Source organism: Hylobates moloch, unplaced genomic scaffold, assembly GCF_009828535.3.
Source record: "Hylobates moloch isolate HMO894 unplaced genomic scaffold, HMol_V3 SCAFFOLD_12, whole genome shotgun sequence".
Classification (NCBI taxonomy): domain Eukaryota; kingdom Metazoa; phylum Chordata; class Mammalia; order Primates; family Hylobatidae; genus Hylobates; species Hylobates moloch.
Genome location: NW_026652287.1, coordinates 64650506 through 64677670, shown reverse-complemented (window position 1 = coordinate 64677670; position 27165 = coordinate 64650506). Strand labels below are relative to the sequence as shown.

Sequence of the window (27165 nt, the reverse complement as noted above, 5' to 3'; positions counted from 1 at the left end):
CCAGCCATCTGTCCCCGCTCCCCTCCGGGCCCTGCCGCGCAGTCCCCAGGCGCTAAGGGACTCGAAGCGTAGCCTCGCTGAGAGGGACCTAGCTCCGGCTCCGGGTTCACGCAGAGATAGGGATGCACCAGCGAGCCGACCCTTGAGACTGGCCGCGCCTGCGCACTCCGTGAGCGCGCCCAGCCCTCCCAGCAGCCTCCGCGCGCAGCCCGTTAGGCCCCGGGGATTGTGGCCCGACCCCGCAGCGGCTCCCTCCGTTCGGGCATCGCCGTACCTCGGGTTCGCGCCCCGAGTGAGCAGTCCTGGCCCGGTGCGTCGGTCCTGGTAATCCGTAGGAAAAGCACTGCGGCCCAGGGGGTAAGGAGAGGTAAGCGGGGCCACTGCAGTATCGCAGAGGGGCGGGAGCCCGCGCCTCAGGCCCGGGTGTGTGTGTCGTGGGCGTGACGGGGCTGGGGCTGGGACGTGACGGCGTCTGTGCGGCTGACTTGGGTGCAGAGACTATTGTATGAGCGAAGGTTGTTGTGGCCGTGGAGTGCGTGACTGACCCCAGCATCCTTTGCCCACATGGGGCCCAGCTGCAGAGAAATGGCCCTTGGTCAGTTTCTGCGCGCCAGAGAAGACTCCCAGCAGAAAGGCGCAGACTAGGCCGGACCAGGTGGCTCATATCTGTAATCCCAGAGCTCTGGGAGAGCGAGGCGGGAGGATCGCTGGAAGCCAGGAGTTCGAGATCAGCCTGGGCAGCAAAGCGAAACTCCCATCTGTACCAGAAATTTAAAAAATGAGCCGGGTGTGGTGGCGTGCTCCTGTGGTCCCAGCTACTTGAGAGGCTGAGGCGGGAGGATGGCTTGAGCCTAGGTCGAGGCTGCAGTGAGCTATGATAGCACCACTACTCTCCAGCCTGGGCAACAGCGAAACAAGGCCCAGACCTGACCTTGGGATAGGAATATTAGAACTGAACGAGCCCCCGCTCTCGCCCAGGCTTGCTCCTGGAAGGGACTCCCACACCACCTCCCCGCGGACCCGGACCCATGCACGTGCACTCACAGCTCTGACGAGTCCAGCTGCAGGTTTCAGAACCACAGCATTGCTTCCAGGAAGCTATTGTAAACTCCAGTTCTAGCCCCGGGCATCCATGACCCTGGCCTTTCTTTGATACTGGAAAGAGTTAATAACGCCCTCTCTCTTATGTTAATAACACATGTTATTAATGTTAATAACACATACTCTGGTTATGTGTGGGTGGGCGGTGGGGCCATTGTGCCCTAATTTAACCATTCGAGGCTGGGCTGCAAGAAAAGCCTGGTTCCCTTCTTAGCCAGTCCTGCCCAACTCTTTAAGAAAAGGCGTCTGAGGGGGAGGAGGAATGAATTGGTGTTGCCTGTTTAAGTCAAGGTCGAGGCGAGTGGGTATTTCTGCTTTCTTCTGTGAAATGCATTCTTATTTCTTAGGACATGAGAATATTTGTTTCGTTCTCCATAAATGTCCTGTCCACTGAGCTGATACCTAGGTCCCCTCCCGAGAGCCTGTATGCACATACCCATTTGGTAGATGTTTTTCATTACTTCTGTGGGCCTTCTTTTAATTACTATGTGTAAAGCTCTTAGAACAGTTCCTGAGACCTCGTTAGTACTTAATAAACATTAGCTATGTATTCTTAAGTTTTGATTTGGGGCAATTCTACATCAGCCTTCTATAGATGGGGGGAAAATGAAAATACTAAGCCAATTGTGATGAGTATTTCCTAGTAAAAAATAAATGAGCCAGATGCTTAAATAGTCTAAAACAGGAATTCTTTTTTTTTTTTTTTTTTTTTTTTGAGACAGGGTCTTGCTCTGTCACCCGGGTTGGAGTGCAGTGGCACAATCTCGGCTCCCTGCAACCTCCCTCTACGTGGTTCAAGCGATTCTTATACCTCAGCCTCTCAAGTAGCTGGGATTACAGGCCTGTGCCACCACACCCGGCTAATTTTTGCATTTTTAGTAAAGACCGGGTTTTACCATGTTGGCCAGGCTGGTCTCAAATTCCTGGCCTCAAGTGATCTGCTCGCCTCGGCCCCCCAAAGTGCTGGAATGACAGGCATGAGCCAACACACCCAGCCTAGAACAGGAATTCTTTTTTTTTTTTTTTTTTTTGAGATGGAATTTCGCTCTTGTTGCCCAGGCTGGAGTGCGATGGCATGATCCCAGCTCACCACAACCTCCGCCTCCCAGGTTCAAGTGATTCTCCTGCCTCAGCCACCCTAGTAGCTGGGATTACAGGCATGTGCCACCATGCCCGGCTAATCTTGTATTTTTAGTAGAGACGGGTTTCTCCATGTTGGTCAGGCTGGTCTTGAACTCCCGACCTCAGGTGATCCGCCTGCCTCGGCCTCCCAAAGTGCTGGGATTACAGGCATGAGCCACCATGCCTGGCCGTAGAACAGGAATTCTTAACCAGAAGTAATCTGAATTCATTTGAGGCTTTCAGGGGACCAGACACTCTTTGAAATTGTACATAAAATTGTTATAGATATCTGTTAAAATGCCACTTTTATGGGGAGAAAATATGTAATTTAATGAGATTATCAAACATGACCCATTAAGATTCAGATCTACTGGCCTAGAATCAAAGTCTGTAACCTTTAAGAATGTTTTTCAATGTTAGACACAAAATTAGTGTCTAATAGTAGGAAACGATTAAATAAGCCACACTCCGTGTGATGCAGCTTTTTGCCATTAATAAATACTGTTAATTATGAGAAGGAAAAAACAGCTTGTGATGGATGTTGTCTAAGCAATAGTTTTGAACAAGATGACTCACGAAACCTTTAATCATGTATGAATCCCTTTTAATAAGCTAGAGATTTATAAAACATTTTGCAAGGATTATGCATAATATAAAACTAGTTTCTTAGTGGAGAAAAAAGATAAACTGTTGTTTACCGCACTGTTCTGTCTGCTTTGGTGTACTTTTACTGAATTTAGGAATGTTGCTTGATTGTGTTCATTCATAGAAGAATCTTGATAGTGAAAATAGCCCATTGTTTTGATGAAGAATAGTTAAAGAACTGATGATGGGTGTTACTTATTTGTTCCACACTGTCGTTTATTTTCCCAAAACCCACTTATGTCACAGGCTTATAGAATCACAATTTTCTTTTTTTTGAGACGGAGTCTCGCTCTGCCACCCAGGCTGGAGTGCAGTGGCGCGATTTCGGCTCACTGCAGGCTCTGCCCCCCGGGGTTCATGCCATTCTCCTGCCTCAGCCTTCCAAGCAGCTGGGACTACAGGCGCCCGCCACCTCCCCCGGCTAATTTTTCGTATTTTTAATAGAGACAGGGTTTCACCGTGTTAGCCAGGATGGTCTCGATCTCCTGACCTCGTGATCCACCCGCCTCGGCCTCCCAAAGTGCTGGGATTACAGGCGTGAGCCACCACGCCCAGCCTAGAATCACAATTTTCTTAACAACCAAAAGATATTCCCTCTTCACAACTGTGTTTTTAATTTTATTTGTATGAAAATAGTTTAATTGGCTGGGCGCAGTGGCTCATGCCTGTAATCTCAACACTTTGGGAGGCTGAGGTGGGCGGATCACCTGAGGTCAGGAGTTTGAGACCAATCTGGCCAATATGGTGAAACCCCGTCTCTACTAAAAATGCAAAAATTAGCTGGGCATGGTGGTGCGTGCCTGTAATCCCAGCTACTTGGGAGGCTGAGGCAGAAGAATTGCTTGAACCCATGAGGCAGAGGTTGCAGTGAGCCGAGATCCTGCCATTACACTCCAGCCTGGGTGACAGAGTGAGACTCTTGTCTCCAAAAAAAAAAAAGAAAGTCCTAGTTTGAGCTGCCAACTATATTTAGTACTATTCAGAACAGATTTTCTCCATCTCCTACCACCCAGTCATCTTCACTCTATAAGAATAAAATTTAAGTTGCCCATAGTCTCACCATCCAGAATAAATATTAACTATTCTAATGTTTGTTTTCCCATTTTTTTCTGTGCACTTGTGCACGTGTTTGTTTTCCAAAATAGAATCACAACAATTGATCATTTAAGGAGACAAAGACTCTCCAACACTATGTTTGAAAAAGGAAAAAGAGGTTGGGCCTGGTGGCTCACGCCTATAATTCCAGCACTTTGGGAGGCCAAGGCGGGCGGATCACCTGAGGTCAAGAGTTCCAGACCAGCCTGATTAACATGGTGAAACCGTCTCTACTAAAAATACAAAATTAGCCAGGCATGGTGGCGCATGCCTGTAATCCCAGCTACTTGGGAGGCTGAGGCAGGAGAACCACTTGAACCCAGGAGGTGGAGGTTGCAGTGAGCCAAGATCGTGCCATTGCACTCCAGCCCGGGCAACAGGAGCAAAACTCTGTCTCAAAAAAAAAAAAAAAAAGTTTTTAATGTGATACCTTATCAAAGCAAAATTCTTGAGCTGGTTTTATGATATGGAATGGTGTCCCTTTGGAGCTACTAGGGATGGAAAGTAACAGGGGCCTTGCTCTACTTTTCGAGTTCTGTGAATCCTTTTTTGATAACATTATTAAGAAGAATTACATAGGCCAGGCGCGGTGGCTCATCCCTATAATTCCAACACTTTGGGAGGCCGAGGCGGGCAGATCATGAGGTCAGGAGATGGCGACCATCCTGGCCAACATGGTGAAACCCTGTCTGTACTAAAATACAAAAAAGTAGCCGGGTGTGGTGGCATGCTCCTGCAGTCCCAGTTACTTGGGAGGCTGAGGCAGGGGAATTGCTTGAACCCAGGAGGCAGAGGTTGCAGTGAGCCGAGATCGTGCCACTACATTCCAGCCTGGCGACAGAGCAAGATTCCATCTCAAAAAAAAAAAAAAAGTAGAATTACATTTTCAAGCCTAGTTCTAACATTTATCAATGTTTTAAGAGCAATGCTGAAAAATCTCAAGAAGTTTTTAGAGAAAGGGACTACTATTGAAATTGTTAAAGATAATTTGTCAGCAAATACCAAATTTTTAAATTGAAAATTGTTGAAGATAATTTTTAAAATAATGGAATGGGGGTATGTAATGTTTTTCACTGAATTTAGTGCTTATAGTAAGCCATTTTAAGTGCTTTATGTATTATGTTCTTAACCTTCACAATAACCCTATAAGGTAGGTACTGTTGATTCCTTAATTTATCTCTGAGGAAACTTGAGACACTGAAAATTAATGCATCCAAATTCTCACAGTTAATAATTCTCAGAGCTCTGTTCATATCCTGAATCTTGATAACAAAGCCTGTATTTTTAATAACTGAGAGTCTGCTACCTCTCAACATTGTACATTCTTTTAGTCTGACTCCCATAGCTAGTAATTTATCATGAATATCTTCCTTCTTTAATTAATATGGACCAATGCCATCATTAATAATTGCATAATATGCTATAATATAGTGGGACGTCATTTATTCAACTTGTTGCCTACTGTTAGATATTTGATTTCAGGTTGTCGTAAATTATTCTTTTTTTTTTTTGAGACGGAATCTCACTCTGTTGCCCAGGCTGAAGTGCAGTGGTGCAATCTCGGCTTACTGCAACCTCCGCTTCCCAGGTTCAAGTGATTCTCCTGCCTCAGCCTCCCAAGCAGCTGGGATTACAGGTGTCTGCCACCACGCCCAGCTAATTTTTGTATTATTAGTAGAGATGGAGTTTCATCATGTTGGCCAGGCTAGTCTTGAACTGCTGACCTCAAGTGATCTGCCCACCTTGGCCTCCCAAAGCATTGGTTACAGGCATGAGCCACTGTGCCTGGCCAATAAATTATTCTTTGATGAACTCTGTTGCAATACATCTTTGTATACTTTTACAAATATTTCCTAATGATAAATTCCTAAAAGTGGAATTTCTGGGTTGAATTATGAGACATTTATAAAGTACTCACAATATGCCAGATCCTGTGCCAGTCCTTGGGGGAAATACAGTGACCAAAATGACATGGTTAGTATCCTTAGGTTGTTTGTTATCTTTCAAGGTAGATAAGCCTATGCAAGAATAAGGCTGAGATAGGTGAGGTAAAGGTGATTGAAGAAGTCAGCTGGCATGGCTTGAGAGGTCATGGGAAGGAGACAGCTGATTATAGCAAGCATTGTCAGGTCACGACCAAATAATACCAAACTATGGGGTAATGGATTTTATGTAATAGACATGTGCCTTATCGTTTTTATTCTCATGATGTTGATGCAAATGAACAGGACAAGAAGATTCAGCAGCTCCTAGGAGGACCTCATGGCTAAAACAACTCTTTCAGAAACAAAACAAAAGCAAGAAGTCATGAGAAGTAGCAGCAGTGAAACAAGGCATTAATTGAAGATGTTTAGCCATGTTTATATAGGCAGAACTCCGACATACATGAACACACTTAGAAATCATAGAGTCGGTTCAGATTTTGGGAGCTGAAATCAACAAAACCAGTAAAAACATAGCAGCTGTGTTTAGGATATTGAGTTTTTTTCTCCAAGTTCAAGGGATAACGACTTTAAAAACTATCTCTTTAACCTATTTAAAGAATGTTTTCCACTATGGAAAGTTAAAATATATATTTCAAGTGTTTATGGTCGGCCGGGCGCGGTGGCTCACGCCTGTAATCCCAGCACTTTGGGAGGCCGAGGCGGGTGGATCACGAGGTCAGGAGATAGAGACCATCCTGGCTAACACGGTGAAACCCCACCTCTACTAAAAATACGAAAAATTAGCTGGGTATGGTGGCAGGTGCCTGTAGTCCCAGCTACTTGGGAGGCTGTGACAGGAGAATGGCGTGAACCCGGGAGGCGGAGCTTGCAGTAAGCCGAGATCGCGCCACTGCACTCCAGCCTAGGCGACAGAGCGAGATGCCGTCTCAAAAAAAAAAAAAAAAAAGTATATATGGTCATGTAGAATTATGAAATAAATGTAAGCAAAAAGAAAATCAAGATCACTATCTATTGATGCCTGTCAGTGTTTCTTTGTGCTGATTTGTATGTATACTTTACAGATGTCCTCATAATGTTCATTTTATTTTTCTAAGAGATTATATATCTTGAATATTTTATATGTCCTTGTATATTTTCTAAAACTTAGCACTTAGAGATTAATACACACACATACATGCGCACACACACTCTCTGTCTCTCTTTCTCTCACATCTGTTTTTGCTGTACCTTAACAGGATCATACTACTCACAACTCTTTGTTACTGCACTCTTCACTCAACAAACTGTACTGAACATATTTCCATATTTCCAGTTAAAGAGTTACATCATCATTTTTTAAATGGCAACAGTTTGTTTTACTCTATGGATGCTTTATGATTTATTTAATAATCATAAAACATAAAATAATCAAAAATCAAATTTAAAAAAAAATTAAAAAAAAAAATTTTTTTTTTTTGAGACGGGGTCTTGCTCTGTTGCCCAGACTGGAGTGCAGTGGCATGATCCTGGCTCACTGCAAGCTCCGCCTCCTGGGTTCACGCCATTCTCCTGCCTCAGCCTCCCGAGTAGCTGGGTTTACAGGCACCTGCCACCATGGCCAGCTAATTTTTTATATTTTTTGTAGAGACAGGGTTTCACCATGTTAGCCAGGATTATTTAATCTGTTTTCTGTTGAAGGACATTTAGGTTCTTTGCAGCTTTTTTCCATTATGAACAAGGTCAGCATACTCTTACGCATACCTTTGATCATATGTACAATTTTTTTTTTTTTTTTGAGACAGAGTCTCGCTCTGTCACCCAGGCTGGAGTGCAGTGGCGCGATCTCGGCTCACTGCAAGCTCCGCCTCCCGGGTTCACACCATTCTCCTGCCTCAGCCTCTCCGAGTAGCTGGGACTACAGGCGCTCGCCACCACGCCCGGCTAATTTTTTGTATTTTTAGTAGAGACGGGGTTTCACCATGGTCTCGATCTCCTGACCTCGTGATCTGCCCGCCTCGGCCTCCCAAAGTGCTGGGATTACAAGCGTGAGCCACCGTGCCCGGCCTGTACAATTTTTTTAATCCCCGAAGTCTAATTTCTGAATCAAAGAGTATGCATGGTTTAAATGCTGCTTGTACATACTTTAAAATCTATGCAGTCTGCAGTATACTGGTTAGAATGTTCATTTCCTCTCATGCTTGCTAATATGGGTATCGGTACTCAGATACTTGTTCGTGAGCTAATGTGTTATTTTTATTTTATTTTATTTTTTCGTGAATCACGCATGCCAGTTTTCTCTCACTGGAATAGAAATTCTGGGTTTCAGAGACAAGAGCTAGAGTTGAAGGAAAGCTGACTCTGGTTAGATAAATGATTCCAAATGCAGCTTTGCTACTCATAAACTGCATTTCTACAAGTGATTTTATTTCCTTTTTTTTTTTTTTTTTTTTGATGGAGTCTTACTCTGTTTCCCAGGCTGGAGTGCAATGGCGCAATCTCGGCTCACTGCAACCTCCGCCCTCCCAGGTCCAAGCGATTCTCCTGCCTCAGCCTCCCCAGTAACTGGGATTACAGGCGTCTGCCACCACACCCAACTGATTTTTGTATTTTTAGTAGAGACAGGGTTTTACCATGTTGGTCAGGCTGGTCTTGAACTCCTGACCTCAGATGATCCACCTGCCTTGGCCTCCCATAGTGCTGGGATTATAGGCATGAGCCATCTTGCCCAGCCCAAGTGGTTTTATTTCTCTTCATGTGAATTTCTGATCCATTGCATGGATAGAATAATTATTGTGCTAAAGAGCAATCCTGAGGATATAGTTAATGTATATAAAACAGGCTGGGTGCAGTGGCTCACATCTGTAATCCCAGCACTTTGGGATGCCGAGGCGGGCAGATCATGAAGTCAGGAGTTCGAGACCAGCCTGCTGAATATGGTGAAACCTGGTCTCTACTAAAAATCGAAAAATTAGCCAGGCGTGGTGGTGCGTGCCTGTAGTCCCAGCTACTTGGGAGGCTGAGGCAGAAGAATTGCTTGAACCCAGGTGGCAGAGGTTGCAGTGAGCCAAGATCGTGCCACTGCACTCCAACCTGGGCAATAAGAGCAAGACTCCATCTCAAAAAAACAAAAACAAATACAAGAACAAACAACAACAACAACAAAAATATACACACACACACACATACATATATAACACCCAACGTACAGGAATTCTTGATAAATAGACATTTGTTACTGTCAAATGACCAAGAGCATGAATCCATGCCTGTTCAGCCTAGGTTGTAAGAAAGAGAATGGCAAATGAATTCATTCCAGAAAACAATGTGGATGATTCCGATTCTGACTGGAAAGAGAGAGTGATGAGCCCAGGGGATTTTGAAAGTTGTTCTGGCTGCAAGCAGGGCTGCCAGTGCAGCAATTTTGTGGTGGTAATGGCTGCCAGGCTTGGTCTTTATGAATTTCTCTCTTTGTGTCTGGTGAATCTAAACAGGCCTATGAAACTTTGAAGGAGGAAGACTGTGGATTAGATGATACAGCCCCTTATCAGCCCTGGAATTAGCAAGGGATTAGACTCATCCAGACTCCCTCAAATTTCTCTCTCTCTCTCTCTGCCTATGTGTGTGTGTGCGCGTGTGTGTTGGAGGAGCTGTGGTGGAGAGATCAGAAGAGAGGGGAAAGGTCATAGTAACTCAAGTCATTTGGGGATTTCTGAGGTCCATCTGATCTCATGGCCTTGTTTTCCTCTCCCTAGATCAGCCTCTGTGGACTCCGTGCTTCTCCGGGCAAGTAAACCCCAAGGAGGACTGACCAGTTCTTGAATTTCTATACCATGGCCCTTGTAAGTTTTTTTCTCCTTCTGGGAATACTATCATGTTAAGGTTCTGTGACCATTTTTTTATTCTGAAACTTCCTAACTATCAGAGCTCCATCCAAGAACCTTCTTTCAGTTCTTCCAAATCCAGTGGCGGGTGAAACACAATGCTTGTCCTATGAACACTCTTTATTCTAGTCATTGTTCTTGTATTTGTTGAACAAATTATTCAGCATCTCCTATATGTGCTCACTCTTCTGCTAAAAGCTGCGATGGAGGAAAAATGAAATCTCTTAAATATTTGACCATGGGCCCATTTAGCCACTCATAGGAACATTGAACTTTGAGTTTTCCAAGTACGTAAGATAAGGGTCGTGGCTGGGCATGGTGGCTTGCACCTGTAGTCCCACCTATTCAGAGGTTGACATGGAGGATTGCTTGAGCCCAGGAATTTGAGGCTGCAGTGAAGCTATGGATGTGCCACTGTACTCCAGCCTGGGTGACTGAGAGAGACTCCGTCTCAAAAAAAAAAAAAAAAAAGTTAAAAAACAAAAAGGTAAGAGTTGCTGTTAGTTGGCCTCAGCCTCAGTATATCATAAGATCTCATGCTCTGTGAGGCTTTTAGGACTGAGTAGGGGGTGTGGCTAGGTCTTACAGAGAGATCTGAGATCTTCTCTTGGAATTCCTGAGTTACACTCAGGAACAAGATTCCATTTTTGGTTGAACAGGATGTGCTGGTCTAGAATGACATCTTTGTGATTCTGGATTATGCTGTATCAATATCCTTTAACTCAGGAACTAGGAAGGCATACAGTGAGGGATGGAAAGTGATAGCATGTGAGAAGGTAATCCAGGTACTTAAGTAGTCACGTTGACTCCTAGAATTGAGGAGGATCTTAAGGTTTTGTCCAACCAAAATATCTAAGTATAGAAGAATGATTAAATCTCATATATGCATTGTATAGACTGTTATATAACTTTTTTTTTGTTGTTTTTTGTTTTTGAGATGGAGTTTTGTTCTTGTTGGCCAGGCTGGAGTGCAATGGCGTGATCTCGGCTCACCACAACCTCTGCCTCCTGGGTTCGAGCGATTCTCTTGCCTTAGCCTCCTGAGTAGCTAGGATTACAGGTGTGTGCCACCAGGCCCAACTAATTTTGTATTTTTAGTAGAGACAAGGGTTCTCCTGTTGGTGAGGCTGGTCTTGAACTCCCGACCTCAGGTGATCCTCCCACCTCGGCCTGTGAAAGTGATGGGATTACAGGCGTGAGCCACTGTGCCCGGCCTATACAACCAATTTTCAACAGTCATAATTAGAAAAATGCCTATGATATGATCTGCTTCTAGGATAAACTTAGAAGACATTCTCTAATTGCATTTAGATCCTTTTCTAAGATAAAGGTATTGTAGGGAGGGAGACTAAAAAAAAATCTGTTCTTTAAGAAGAAAGGGGTGGAAGAACTCACCTTCCTTGGGAATTTATGAGGGAGACATAGTAGGCAAAGGCTTATATACAGTATTTCATTTAATTGGAAAACTGATTTTTTTTTTCTTTCCCAGGCATATCTAGATTATTAAGATTTGCCAGAGTATAAGAGTCTATGTCTGTAGCAACAGGATCCTTCAGGAACCCAGGCACTCTGCTTCAGGCACACTCATTTCCTGACTCACTGTGTTGCAGGCTTCCAGCCCAAGCCTGTTTTCTTGCCATATGATCCACTTCCTGCAATATCTCTTCCCTCTTTTCTCCTTCTATCTTAAAATACATTTTCTTCCATTTCATTTATAATGTGTGGTTTGTCATTTCAGCGATCAGTGATGTTCAGTGATGTATCCATAGACTTCTCTCCAGAAGAGTGGGAATACCTGGACTTGGAACAGAAGGACTTGTACAGAGATGTGATGTTGGAGAACTACAGCAACTTGGTCTCACTGGGTAAGGTTATCTGCTTCTAGGAATTTAGACTCTGTTCTCTGTAAATCAGCTTTTTCCTGTGGAAATTTCAAGAGTATCTTTTAGGAAGCTATCTTAATTTTTGCTCCACTTTCTAAAGGGAACACTTTGAGCTTTATTTCACTGGAAGTGAGCACCTTCATTAAGCACATTCACCTTCCCCATCCTTAAGTAGCCCTTGGGCCTTCCTTAATAATGAAGGGGCTGGATTTGAGATCTTTGTGATTTGTAGCCTCACCAGTGTCAAAGAAAACCAGTTTCACTTTGTGTTTGAAATCAGAATTGCTTTAGGTGTGTTGTTGCTTGTTGGTATATTTGTAAGGGAAATAGCTAGATCCTGTTTATTGAATTTGCTCTATCAAAATAATACATATAATTTATGTAGTGGTAAAAAGGATCAACAGCATTTATTTACAATTCAAGAGAACTCATTCCTTTCATTAATAAACATATTCAATTTTACCTACTTTTATGATTGAAAATTAAAAATCTAAGAATTGTGTTCATGTGTTTTATTGCACAGCAAGATGAGTATAGTTAATAATAATGTATTGTATATTGTATATTCCAAAATAGCTACAAGAGAGTATTTTTAATGTCCTCACTACAAAGAAAAGAAATGATAAATATTTGAGGTGATGGATATGCTAATTACCCTGATTTGCTAATTCCACAATGACATGTATCAAAACATCACATTGTAGCCTATAAATATATACAATTATTAGTCAAAAGACAAAATAATTATTAGTGAGTATATGGAAAAACTAGAACCCTCATACATTGCAGTGGGAATGTAAGATACTATAGATATGACCCTGTAATTCTTCTCCTAAATGTTTACTCAAGAGAAATAAAAACATGTGTCTATACAAAGATGTATAAGTATTCACAGCAGCATTATTCACAGTATCTAAATAAATGGATAAATAAAATGTGGCATAGTCATACAATAGAATATTCATTGAAGGAACAAACTACTGATACATGTTATAGCATGTAAGAATATCAAAAACACTATGCTAAGTGGAAGAAGTCAGATGCAAAAGATTACATATTATATGATTCTATTTATATGAAATGCCCAGAAAAGGCAAATGTATAGAGACAAAAAGAAGATCAATGGTTGTCTGGGGCTGGAAGTAGGAATGAGGATTGACTGCCAGTGACCAGCAGGGATATTTGGGGAATGATGGAAATATTCTAAGTTTGGATTATGGTGATGTTTGCACAACTCTGTAAATTTACTAAAAATCATTGAATTGTACACTTAAAACAGGTAGGTTTTATGTTATATAAATTATATTGCAGTAAAGCTGTTAAAATCCAAGAACTTTACATTTAATTTAACATTGTTTGAATATCCAAGAAATAATAATACATGTCCCGGGAAACTTATTTTTCCTCTCAGCAAAATAACAATAACCAATAGCTAATGAAATATAAATAGTGTTTGGTAGATACTCTAGGCAATGTTTAGATACAGACATATATTAGTATAATCTTAACAATAATCACATAAGATAGGTACTATGATTATCCCTATTTTATAGGGAAGGAAAAAGTAGCATAGAAGTAACTTGCCCAAGGTCACACAACTAGGATGTGGTTCAGGCAGGATTTGCACCCAGCAGTCTGTCATCTCAACCACTATTGCCTCTGAAGAAGAAACACTTATATGAATATAGGTTTTAAAAAGATTTTTTCATTCCCTCTCTAGTCTCTATTTATTGTGTAACCTTAATGTAAATGTTTTTAAAACATCTTTCACTTATTTGTTTTGCCTTATTAATTACTGTTTTGACATATACTTTAACCAAGACTGATTCAAAGTAATTTTGATTTATTTTTTATTTTCATGTACCTTATATTCCTTTTCTTCTAAGCAGGATGCTTCATTTCTAAACCAGATGTGATTTCCTTATTGGAGCAAGGAAAAGAGCCTTGGAAAGTTGTGAGGAAAGGAAGAAGACAATATCCAGGTGAGGGCTAGTTGGGCAGGAAGAAGCCATCACCACAGGGAACCCCAGATCATTGGGGAAGAGGCACATCCTTATGTTGTTTAGAAAGCCCTCTTGAAAGGTCTGTGGCCCAAGGAGGAAAGGTCTGCAACATGGAGAGCAAATTAAGGTCTTAGCTGGGGGATACTAAAAGAAGCACTAATTTGTCCCATTTACCACTCTTCTTTTTTATTGTTGTTCTCTCTAGTTTTCCTCCTCCTTAATGGAGCTGAGGGGTAAGGTGGTGCTCTCTTTGGCTCACTGTTGACAACCATTGTATATTTTGATTCAGTTGCTTTCCTCCTTTGCATTTTTTTTTTTTCCTGAGGTGCAGTTTCGCTCTTGTTGCCCAGGCTGGAATGCAATGGCACGATCTCGGCTCACTGCAACCTCTGCCTCCTGGGTTCAGGCAATTCTCCTGCCTCAGCCTCCTGAGTAGCTGGGTTTACAGGCACGTGCCACCACGCCCGGCTAATTTTGTATTTTTAGTAGAGATGGGGTTTCACCATGTTAGTAGCGATGGAGTTTTGCCATGTTGGCCAGGCTGGTCTTGAACTCCTGACCTCAGGTGATCTGCCCGCCTCAGCTTCCCAAAGTGCTGAGATTACAGATGTGAGCCACTGTGGCCAGCCTCTCTTTTGTGTTTATAGTGTCAGCTGAAGAATGACAGAGTTCATACATTTGGAAAGCAGAGCTTCATTTTTCATAAAGGATTGCAGCCTGCAAGGTGGTTATTCTGACAGACTGGGAAGTGTAGCCTAGGCTTCTGCCCAGAGATGGGCATTTCGAGGGAGGGAGAGGGTAAGACAGAAATGTATGCTGAATGTTAGCCAAGTATACATATTCAACAGGCTACAGGAGGAGCTATGAATACTCAGGAAAGAGACTGTGTACATGAATATTAGGTTAACATAAGTCCTATGGCCACTTTAGGGTAAAGATTTAACATTTAAATGCATTATAAGTAGGACCTATGCATTAAAAAGGTAAATGTAGGACACAAGTCCATGATCTGTGTATCCCTGGGAGACCAGTCAAAACCAGTCCAAGGCTGGAAGTCGTTTATCAAGAAGAAGCTATGGACTGGAAGAGCTGTCATGTTGGAACCATAAAAACAGGAGTGTGGAGTGGTAGGAGAGTGTTCCGATGAAGTAAGCAAAAGGGTCTTTCAGCCTTTTATTTTCTCTAGCTGACTTTTGAGAAAATCTAATGATCAGAAAGGTGAAAGGGATTGGAAGCAAATGGGTCATGACCAGCCTTCTGTCCTGCCATGTGCCATGACTAGGAACTTAAAGTTTGGGGGTCTTTAGCCAAAAGAGGGTCCTTCAGTCTGTCGGGGTTTAGGACTTTTACTTCGGTCTTTAATAAATAGATAGGTGGCCTTGGAGCTGGGCACTGTCATAGACACTATCAGTGCAGTGGTAAACAACCAATCAAGTTTCCATCCCCACGAAATTTACCTTGTAATAAGAGAAACATAATAACTATAAATAAATAGGAAATACAATGTCAGGTAATGAGAGTGCTATGAAGAAAAGTAAGCAGAGTAAGGGGATGGAGATGTGTGTTGGGAAGACTATTTTAGTTATCAGAGAAGTCTTTTTTCCCTCAAATTTTCTCATAAATTATTAAAGGGAAATAAAAGACTACAAAAATGATATGCTTGACATGATAATCATATATGTTTTATCAGCAACTAAAGTTTCATATGAATTATTCCAGAAGATAGCTCCTAGTTCACAGAGTATCATTCTTATTTGCTTTTTCTATGTATCTATCTATCTTCACATTAAGAAGAAACATGAATATAATAGACTCTAGAGAGAATGATCTCGTGATCTTTTGTTTACCTTGTCTGTGCTGTTTTCATCTCTCTTTGTAGCTCTTGTTTCAAAAGGTTTTTTTTTTTTTTACGATGGAGTCTCGCTCTGTCGCCCAGACTGGAGTACAGTGGCGTGATCTTGGCTAACTGCAACCTCTGCCCCTCCAGGTTTAAGCAATTCTCTGCCTCAGCCTCCGGAGTAGCTGGGATTACGGGCGTGTGCCACTACACCCGGCTAATTTTTTGTAGAGATGGGGTTTCACCATCTTGGCCAGGCTGGTCTTGAACTCCTGACCTCGTGATCCACCCACCTCAGCCTCCCAAAGTGCTGGGATTACAGGTGTGAGCCACTGCGCCCGGCCCTTTTTTTTTTTTTTTTTTTGAGACGGAGTCTCACTCTGTTCCCCAGGCTGGAGTGCAGTGGCACGATTTCAGCTCAGTGCAACCTCTGCCTCCCAGGTTCAAGCGATTCTCCTGACTCGGTCTCCTGAGCAGCTGGGATTACAGGTGCCCGCCACCATGCCTGGATAATTTTTTTTGTTGTCGTTATTGTTTTTTGTTTTGAGACAGAGTCTCGCTCTGTCGCCCAGGCTGGAGTGCAGTGGCACGATCTCAACTCACTTCAAGCTCCGCTTCCTGGGTTCACGCCATTCTCTTGCCTCAGCCTCCCAAGTAGCTGGGACTACAGGCGCCTGCCACCACGCCTGGCTAATTTTTTTGTATTTTTAGTAGAGATGGGATTTCACCATGTTAGCCAGGATGGTCTCGATCTCCTGACCTCGTGATCTTCCCGCCTCGGCCTCCCAAAGTGCTGGGATTACAGGCGTGAGCCACCGTGCCTGGCCATGCCTGGCTAATTTTTATATTTTTAGTAGAGATAGGGTTTAACCATGTTGGTCAGGCTGGTCTTGAACTCCTGACCTCGTGATCTGCCCATCTCGGCCTCCCAAAGTACTGGAATTACAGGCGTGAGCCACCACACCCGGCCACAAAAGGTCTTTAAAAATGTTTTTATACAGAGACATATGTTGTAATTTTGTATTTTGTTCTCTGTATATTCAGGTCTGGCTGAGGACACTTATTTTAGGGTACTAGTTCTTATTTTATAACCATAGGACCATTTCAGTGCCTACACTGTTTGTAATGTTCTATCTTCTGACTTAACCTTCTACCAAAAGAAAGAAAAACATGCTTTTTCCCTCTCATCCCTAATCTTTTTTTTTTTTTTGAGATGGGGAGTGCAGTGGCGCCATCTCACCTCACTTCAAGCTCCGCTTCCTGGGTTCACGCCATTCTCTTGCCTCAGCCTCCCAAGTAGCTGGGACTACAGGCACCCGCCACCATGCCCGGCTAATTTTTTTGTATTTTTAGTAGAGATGGGGTTTCACCGTGTTAGCCAGGATGGTCTCGATCTCCTGACCTCGTGATCCGCCCACCTCGGCCTCCCAAAGTGCTGGGATTACAGGCATGAGCCACCGTGCACGGCCCCCTAATCTATTTTAAAATTCACATTCAGGTAATTAAATGACATTTACAATTATTAATACTCAAAATGTAATGCAGAGATTCCAAGTGAATAAGAAAATATCCATTTAGTCAGGAAGCATTTAGCCAAAATAATAACTGTTGGCTCAGAGTTAGACATCTTAAACAAGACCATGTATTTTTTTTTCTTTCTTTTCTATTCTTCCTTTAAGAAAGTTTGATTTAAGTATAAATAACATGCCTTCAGAAAAGTGGACAAATGACTTTCTTGAGGTGATATTTGAGAAGAGACATGAAGTAAGGGCTCAAGACATGTCATTTTCTGGGAAAAGAGCATTATGAGCTGATAGAAAAGGTCTGAGTGGGGCGTTAGCCTTGCTAGTCCGAGGAATAACAAAGACGGCCATTATGGTCAGAGCAGGGAAAGGGAAAGTAAGAAGTTGAGATCAGAGTTAGGCAAGGACCCGGTAATGTAATCACTAAGAGAAACTGAAAGCCACAGGTTGCTTATATTCTAAAATGATTTCTCCAGTTGAGTGCAAAAGCAGGAAGCACCGATACTGAGGCAGTTTCAGTTGTTGAGTTAGACAGGGTGGTGGTTTGGATAAGAATGGCATTGTTAGGAAGTAGTAAGAAGCTGTTAGGCTCATGATGTGTATGAAAGCGCTGTCAAAAGAACATGCTGATAGGATTATAAGTGAACTAAGTGGGAAGGAGTGATATAAAAGGAGAAGAAATAGGTGTTGGCTGAAACAGCTGGGTGAATAGAAGCAGATTTACTGAAGTGAGGAAGATAGGAAGAGCAAGTTGGAAAGTTGACACTAAGAGTTTCTGTTTAAGATATTTTAAGTTTGAGATGATTATTGTCTGTCCAGTTTGAGATGTTACGTAGGCAGTTGAATATGTACACCCAGAACTCGGAGCGATTACAGCCTGGTTTATGTTTGGCTGTCTTTATGGTTGGAATTTACATTCATGGGTCTGGATGTGACCAACTAGGGAAGGCAGGCAGGTAAAATAAAGCAGATAAGGAGAAGTGGCCTGAGAACTGACTCATGGGTCACTCCACCTTGTAGACCTTTAAAAGAGAGAAAGAGGACAACAAAAGAGATAAAGAAGGAGCAGCCATTGAGATAAAATAAAAATAAAGGAAATGTTTCACCATGGAGGGAGTAGAGAATGAGGACTGAGAATTGACCCCAGGTTCTAGCAAGATGGAGTATCCTGGTAAGCTTGTCAAGAAAGATTTTCAACAGAGTCAGGATGAAAGCCTGAGTGGAGTTACTTGATGAGAGAAGGGTTGGTGAGGCAGTAACGAGAATGAGTATAAGACAACTCTTTCGAGGAATTATGTATGAAGCTGGGAAATAGGGTTGGCAGTTACACTGGGGATATGGGTTAAAAAGCAGTGTATTTTATGACATTAGGACATGTTTGTGTGCTCATGGGAATGATTCTATCGGTGGAGGAAATCAGTGCAATAGAGAAAGGGCATAATTGTGGGAGCAGTGTCTTCGAGACTGGAGTGGGAGAGGATCCAGTGAGTAAGGGGGAATAAAAGGGAAAACAGTGTAGTTACGCGTGCAGGTAGGTTGCTCAGGATGGTGGAGAAAAGACAGCATATTCTTCTGTTGCTGTTTTCTCAGTGAAATAAGAAAGAAGATCAATAGAATGTGAGAGCATCAATGGAATATTATTAGCATTCAGTATGGGCTTATTCAGGATGTGATTAAAATTGATTCTCCGAAGTACAGTTCCTTAGATGTCGGGTTTTACTATTTTCAGATCTTTGTACATTATCCCTGTGTTGAAATGCAAATAGGACTTCCCTGGAACCAAATCTTCTATATCCTAGAACTTCTTGTATCAACAAAGTAAGATGGTTGATACAGTGCCCAAATAGAGTAAGTCTAAGTGATTTATATGACATCTTCTGTTTAATTAAAGGTGGTTCTCTGCAAAGAGGAATCACATTTATGATTTTTATATTTATATATTTTTACCTGATCAAAGAAAAGACTTTTCTACATTCTCATCAGAAGTGTTTAATAGACTAAAAATGCTTTGATCCAACAGATTTAGGACTGGTAATAGGTCTGTTAGTCATAAAAAAATGGGTCGTATATTTTATGTACATACCATAAAAGTATTATTTTAACTTAGAACATTCAAATGTATGTCTGTTTGCCAGTATTTTTGATAGTGTCCAAGTCTTCCTTTCCATTGTCTCATTGTATTTCATTTTTCATCTAAATCACATACATAATATGAAGTCTATTATTTCCAGTTTTATTTATTTTTAAAGTAGAATAGGAACCAAACTTGCAGTATGAGTACAGAATATGTCTTGATTGTTATGTTTTCTTTCATTTTTTACTATTGTATTTCCCACACTTAATTTTCGACAACTGAGATTTTTAGCAATCTGTATTTATCACCAGTTTTCCAAAATGTTCAATTTTGTTTTCATAGAATCAGTTGTTTTCTCATTGTTATTCATGAGTTTACACTCATGAATTTATTTAACATTTATTAAATTAAATTAGATACTTTCAGGAAAAAAGTGAAACGCGCCTAGATTTGTTTGGAACAAACATAGTTGCCTCTTGTGAGGTGGGGTGCTTTGTCACCTGGGCCTGCGACTGTGGCTGTATCCCCAGGACATGACCAGCCACTGACCTGTCTCTGATACCCTAACCTCTTGTCTGTTGCCTCCTCTGGAGGTAAACAGTAGTAGTTGCTGTCTGGCCTTGGAGAGGTAACCTGAGGGTTAAGTTTATCTGACCACTTTGAACACAGCAGTTACCCTGTGTTTTGCCACTGTCTCCACACCTGCTTCTTGCTCAGTAACTTCTTAGTATGACCACCCTTGGTGGGGCACCCTTAGCTTCTATGCAGGAATCTCTTCCTTGTGATTTGGTGTATAATTTCTTCAATATACCCAATGCTAAATACTTCGTGAGTGTTTCGAAGTTTTCCTCATAAAGGTTATCCATATATTTTCAATTTTTTAAGTATTATGAATGAGATCTTTCCCCTCATATTTTATTGTTAAATGTATATTCAAAGGATATTGTTGTTTGTATTTTGATTTTATATCCTGCTACCTTTCTAAATTTTGTTGCCATTTATAATATTTAAACCTTTGAGTTTTCCAATTAGACAGGCATATCCTTTGGAAATAGAGTTTTACCTCTAATTCTTCTACCTCTGATACTGTTTTCTGATTTTTTAATTATGTTGACTAATAACTCTAATACTACATCATTAATAATAGTGGTAATGTTAGGCAAGCTGCCTTTTTCGTAAGATAATATATACTTTATCATTTAGGGAAGTATCATTACTGTTTCACTGAGCTTTTTTAAAAAAAATCAGGAACATGAAGCGGGAGGATTGCTTGAGCCCATGAGTTAGAGGCGGCAGTGAGCTGTGATTTCACCACTGCACTCCAGCCTTGGTGACAGAGGGAGACGCTGTTTCTTGGGAAAACAAATTCAGGAACAGTTCTAGTCTTTTTTTAGTTACCTTTTCAGCATCTATGGAATTGATTGTGTGATTTTTTTTTCTCCTTCACTCTGATGGTATATTGAATTGTCTTAATAGATTTCCCCATGTTGAACCATTGAAACATTCTTTTTTTTTTGGGGGGATGGAGTTTTGCTCTTGTTGCCCAGGCTGGAGTGCAGTGGTGTGATCTTGGCTCATTGCAACTTCTGCCTCCTGGGTTCAAGTGATTCTTCTACCTCAGCCTCCCAAGTAGCTGGGACTACAAGCATGCGCCACCACACCCTGCTAACTTTTGTATTTTTAATAGAGACAGGGTTTCACAATATTGGCCAGGCAGGTCTTGAACTCCTGACCTCGTGATCCACCCACCTTGGCCTCCCAAAGTGTTGGGATTACAGGTGTGAGCCACTGCGCCCGGCCTAAAACATTCTTGTAATAAACACCCCTTGGGTCTTTCAATGTGCTGTTTTATTAGATATTTAGAATTTTTTCCTCAGTGTTCAGAAAATTGGTGTGTAGTTTTCTTTTTGTTAGCGATCTTTATATCAGTATCACTTTATGAAAACAGTTTGGAAGTCCTGATTCTTCTTAGTTGAAAAAGAATTTTGATAGCCTGTCTTTAAAGCTTAAATAAGTTTTGTAAAGCTTTATTCTTGGGAAAAGGGATGGTAAGTCTGATCACATTCTCTATTTGCTCTATGGGAATCGATCTATATAAACATTTTATTAACATCTATCTCTTCCATGATCAGTTTTGATAAATTATATTTTTCTAAAAAATTATCCATTTTAGGCTGGGCACGATGGCTCATGCCTGTAATCCCAGCACTTTGGGAGTCTAAGGCGGGTGGATCACAAGGTCAGGAGTTCAAGACCAGCCTGGCCAAGATGGTGAAATCTCGTCTCTACTAAAAATACAAAATTTAGCCGGGTGTGGTGGCGTGTGCTTGTAATCCCAGCTACTTGGGAGGCTGAGGCAGGAGAATCGCTTGAAGGTGGTGGGGCATGGTGGGGGGGCCAGCGGGTGGAGGTGCAGGTTGCAGTAAGCCGAGATTACGCCACTGCACTGTAGCCTGGGTGACAGAGTGAGACTCCATCTCAAAAAAAAAAAAAACCAAAAAAACAACAAATTATCCATTTATTAGCATAGTCTTCTGTCCTCTGTATTCATGATCATTTTCAGTTTGTTCTTTCTTATTTCTATGTCTGTGCTTTCTTGCCGTTTTCATTATCTTAACCATGGTTTACATTTTGTTGATTAAAAATTGGTTTATGAGGCCAGGCGTGGTGGCTCACGCCTGTAATCCCTGCACTTTGAAGGAGGCCAAGGCGGTGGATCACCTGAGGTCAGGAGTTTGAGACCAGCCTGGCCAACATGATGAAACCCGTCTCTAGTAAAAATACAAAAAATTAGCTGGGCGTGGTGGCGTGTGCCTGTAATCCCAGCTACTTGGGAGGCTGAGGCAGGAGGATCGCTTGAACCTGGGAGGCAGAGGTTGCAGCGATCCAAGATCGTGCCACTGCACTGCAGCCTGGGCAACAAGAGCACAACTCCATCTCAAAAATAAAAAAATTGGTTTATGCTTTATTACTTCTATTTCTGTATTCTAATTAATTCTGCTTTTATATCGGTTAATATTTTTCTTCTGCTTTGCTTCAGCTTTATTTTCTTTTTTTGAGTGAGACTTTTAATGATGTTTTTCACTTTTATTGCTGTATTTTAGTTTGTAAATTTTCTTATAAGCACTATGGTTATGTTTTATAGACACTTATATGCAGGTTTTCAAAATGTAGGCTTAATTTTTTTTTTTTTTTTTTTTTTTAAAGAAAGAGTCTTGCTCTGTCACCCAACCTAGAGTGCAGTGGGATAGACAGAGCTCACTGCAGCCTTGACCTCCTGGGCTCAAGCACTTCTCCCACCTTAGTCTCCCAAGTAGCTGGGACTATAGCACACACTACCATGCCCAGCTAATTTTTTAATTACTTTATTTATTTGTGTATTTTTTTTTGAGATGGACTCTCGCTCTTTCACCCAGGCTGGAGTGCAGTGGCGCAATCTCAGCTCACTGCAAGCTTCGCCTCCCAGGTTCACGTCATTCTCCTGCCTCAGCCTCCCAAGTAGCTGGGACTACAGGCACCTGCCACCACGCCCAGCTAATTTTTTTGTGTGTGTGTGTGTATTTTTAGTAGAGATGGGGTTTCACCGTGTTAGCCAGGATGGTCTCAATCTCCTGACCTCGTGATCCGCCCATCTCGGCCTCCCAAAGTGCTGGGATTATATGTGTGAGCCACTGCACCCGGCCAATTTATTTTTTTTTAGAGATGAAGTCTTGCCATGTTGCCCTGACTGGTTTTGAACCCCTGGGCTGAAGAAATCCTCCTGCCTTGGCCTCCTCAAGTGCTGGGATTACAGGTGTGAGCCACCACACCTGGCCTCCCATTATTTTCAAAAAAACAAAAATACAGCCAAGTGGCCTGGCTCATGCCTGTAATCCTAGCACTTTGGAAGGCAGAGGTGGGAGGATCACTTGAGGTCAGGAGTTTGAGACTAGCCTGGCCAACATGGTGAAACCCTGTCTCTACTAAAAATACAAAAAAAAAAAAAAAAAAAAAAAATAGCCAGGCGTGGTGGCACATGCCTATAATCCCAGCTACTCGGGAGGCTGAGGCAGGAGAATCGCTTGAACCCAGGAGGCAGAGGCTGCAGTGAGCTGAGGTCACACCACTGCACTCCAGCTTGGGTGGCAGAGTGAGACTCTGTCTCAAAAAACAAACAACCAAGCAAAAACCAAAAATATTGTTTCAGATCTTATTTTCGTATTGACCTAAGAGTTATTTAATATAGACTTGAATTTTCAGGTAGATTTTACTTTTGTTTCTTTTAATTTTGTTATTAATTTCCAGTTTTAGTAGAAAATGTCTATATAATTTCAACCTTTTTTTTTTTGCTAACTCCTAGTTGTGTGTCTAGATTTCAACTTTTTAATAGAGACCACCTTGTCATAATCGAAAACCTCATCCTGTTTCTCTCTCATACACAACTCATTCAGCATGTAGATTTTCCTCTGGCTGTTCCTGTTGCTGGCTTGCCGTCCTCTGGCCTACATCTAACATGACTTTTGTTAGCAAGTCCTTCACATTCAGATGACTGCAACATTTGAACATGAACATTACTTTTTTCCACATTTCTGAGTTACAAGCATATCCTATCTTTTTTGTGCCATGAATTTCATAAGAACTTCAATAAGATAATAGACGTGTTTTCCTGTCTGCAAAATCACTGATGCACATTTCCTAAAAAAACAGGAATGGCCTTGACTATGAGGGAATGGAAAGGAGAAAACCTGAGCAATGGGAGGAAAGAACAAAACCAGTTGAACATTTGTCAAATGAATGAGTAATAGAATAAGTTGAAGGGGAGATTGAGTAGGTAGAACTCCTCAATACCTTTGCTGCGGTGTACAGACAAAGAAAAAGTTACCCATAGCTATGTGAAGGGGCAAATGGGCAGTGCACTGCATAGGTAAGGGCATAAGCAGTGGCGGATGCATAGGAATATACAGCCACCTATTTCTATTCTTGTATTTAGCTGGGCTACCCTGGATGAATAAAGAGAATATTTAATCATTGTAGTAAGGCATGAGAGACTAGAGGCAGAGAGATATATTTAGAACAAGTATGTAGCTATGGGAATTAAATGAGTAAAACCTATTATATGCTTAGCATTTATTACTTAATGTAGAGTTAACTAGGGATTGTTTCTGTCCTTGAGGAGGTTTATAGGTAAGAATAGGCAGTATAACAATTGGAGAAGTTAATAAATATATAATTTTTAAATTGAGAGCTGTTATAAAGGCAAGGAATGGAGAATAGCAACATGGATTTAGGTATTATCAATAGGGTCAACCATAAAGGAAATGACTTTTAATCTAAGATCTCAGGATGAAAGGAGCCAGCCATGCAAAGAGCCCAATCAGGAGATTTGTGGGAGATAGAACAGACTGTGAAGAGTCCTAAGAGATGGAAGTAAGTTAGGACGTGTGAGGTCTGCAAGGAGGCCTTTTCAGGGAGCAGTAAAGGGGACACTGGTTTCAGATCATATGATGTAGGTAAGCAGAGGACTTCTTAACCACAGTGAGCTTGACTGGATTCTAAGAATGAAGAAAGATGAAAAAAATTTAAGTGTAGATTCTCAACCTCTCATCTTCATCAGAATTATCATGTAGAGAATATTAAATATCCTTCCAGGACTGCAGAGTCTGATCCAGGTGGTTTGGGTGGTGTCTAAACCTCAGTGTTAGTAACAAGCTACGTGGTGATTCTGATCCACACCTCAATATGAGAACCACTGACTTAAAATGTTTACTTAATCACCAGTCTTGCTATTTTGTATGAACTCTCATTTTTCCTGATGTTCCCTTTGGCTTTTTTTTTTTCTTTCCAAATTGTATAACAATATTTTAGAGTTTGGTTGAGGATTACTTTTGTTGTCTTTTATTTCTACATTAGAAATGTTGCTTCTTTTAGTAAAGAAAACAGCATGTATTTGCTTTCTTGTTTTATTTTAGATTTGGAGACCAAATATGAGACCAAGAAGTTATCTTTAGAAAATGACATTTATGAAATAAATTTATCCCAGTGGAAGATAATGGAAAGAATTAAAAACCATGGCCTTAAGGGTCTCATTTTAAAAAATGATTGGGAATCCACAGGAAAAATTGAAGGACAGGAGAGACCTCAAGAAGGATACTTCAGTAGTGTGAAAATGCCATCTGAAAAGGCGTCCTCTTACCAGAAATACACATCTGTTACTCCACATCAGAGACTTCATTTTGTCGATAAACCCTATGAATGTAAGGAATGTGGGAAGGCGTTCAGAGTGCGCCAACAGCTTACTTTTCATCACAGAATTCATACTGGTGAAAAACCCTATGAATGTAAGGAATGTGGGATGGCCTTCAGACAGACTGCACACCTTACTCGACATCAGAGACTTCATTCTGGTGAAAAACTCTATGAATGTAAGGAATGTGGGGAAGCTTTCATATGTGGTGCAGATCTTAGAGTACATCAGAAAATGCATATTGGTGAGAAGCCCTATGAATGTAAAGAATGTGGGAAGGCTTTTAGGGTACGAGGACAACTTACTCTGCATCAGAGGATTCATACTGGTGAGAAACCCTATGTGTGTAAAGAGTGTGGAAAGGCCTTTAGACAGTACGCACACCTCACTCGGCATCAGAAGCTTAATAGTGCTGACAGGCTCTATGAATGCAAAGAATGTGGGAAGGCCTTTTTGTGTGGCTCTGGTCTTAGAGTACATCACAAACTTCATACTGGTGAGAAACCCTATGAATGTAAGGAATGCGGGAAGGCCTTTAGAGTGCGACAACAACTAACACTCCATCAGAGAATTCATACTGGTGAGAAACCCTATGAATGTAAGGAATGTGGAAAGACCTTTAGCCGTGGTTATCATCTTATTCTCCATCACAGAATTCATACTGGTGAAAAACCTTACGAATGTAAGGAATGCTGGAAAGCCTTTAGTCGCTACTCACAACTTATTTCACATCAGAGTATTCATATTGGTGTTAAGCCCTATGACTGTAAGGAATGCGGGAAGGCCTTCAGACTACTTTCACAACTCACACAGCATCAGAGTATTCATATTGGTGAGAAACCTTATAAATGTAAGGAATGTGGCAAGGCCTTTAGATTGCGCCAAAAACTTACTCTACATCAGAGCATTCATACTGGCGAAAAACCCTTTGAGTGTAAGGAATGTAGGAAGGCCTTTAGACTTAATTCATCCCTTATTCAACATCTGAGAATTCATTCTGGTGAGAAACCCTATGAATGTAAGGAATGTAAGAAGGCCTTTAGGCAACATTCACACCTTACTCATCATCTGAAAATTCATAATGTAAAAATCTAAGAAAATCTTTTCAACTTCTGTGTTATAGAACATTCTATGAATGTAGTACTTTTGCTCCATACATGCAACTGACTTGGCATTAGAGGTTTTATACCATTAAAAGAGTGTGATAACGTATTGTATTCCATCATCACTCAAACCTGAAACTTCAGCACATTTGTTCTAAAAACTAATCCTGTTACAAGAATGAGAAAGACATTTACCATCATCCCTATCCCATCACTTTGTGTCATACTGGACAAGACGCTTAACTGCTCTGTGTTATAGTTTTTTAATTTATGACATGGTCATATAAGAGTGCAGCAATTTGACACTCTTTCAATCAAGAGGTGGAATTTACATCCCTCTGTTGTATACAGGCAGACTCTGACTGCTTCGCCCAGTAGAATATGGTAGACGTACTGCTGTGCTGGTTTCTTGACTCAGACTTTACTGGTAGGGTTACTTCATCTCATGAAATGAGAGAACTGTCTTGTTACAAAGTCTGGCACTTTGCTGAAGAGACCACATGAAGAGGCCCTGAAACTATGTAGAGAGGGAGAGGCACCTGCTGAACCCTGTCTTCTTGACATCCACCAAGATACCAGACATTTGAGTGAAATTTTGGATCCACCAGACCAGCCACCAGCTAAATGCCAGTGAGTGACTTGGTAACCTGAACTGATACCATGTAGAATGGAAGAATTGACCAGCTGAGCCCCTGCCCAAATTTCTGACCTACAAAAACATGAGATATAATAAAATGGTTGTTGTTTTAA

General features: G+C 41.5%; 1 protein-coding gene across 3 annotated transcripts; it reads left to right on the top strand.

The window, feature by feature from the left end:
• Positions 1–214: 214 nt before the first annotated feature.
• Positions 215–27165, top strand: ZFP82 (ZFP82 zinc finger protein). 3 transcript variants are annotated; one of them, XM_058425327.1, is made up of 6 exons: positions 226–367; positions 9641–9727; positions 10707–10829; positions 11508–11634; positions 13539–13634; positions 25038–27165. In XM_058425327.1, exons 4-6 carry the CDS (start codon positions 11517–11519, stop codon positions 26405–26407), a joined length of 1584 nt encoding a protein of 527 aa, XP_058281310.1. In that variant the 5' UTR covers positions 226–367; positions 9641–9727; positions 10707–10829; positions 11508–11516; the 3' UTR covers positions 26408–27165. The 3 variants fall into 3 exon arrangements, with proteins under 3 accessions (XP_032026518.1, XP_032026517.1, XP_058281310.1); XM_032170627.2 differs by lacking the exon at positions 10707–10829 and having other exon boundaries at positions 215–367; positions 13542–13634; XM_032170626.2 differs by lacking the exon at positions 10707–10829 and having other exon boundaries at positions 215–367.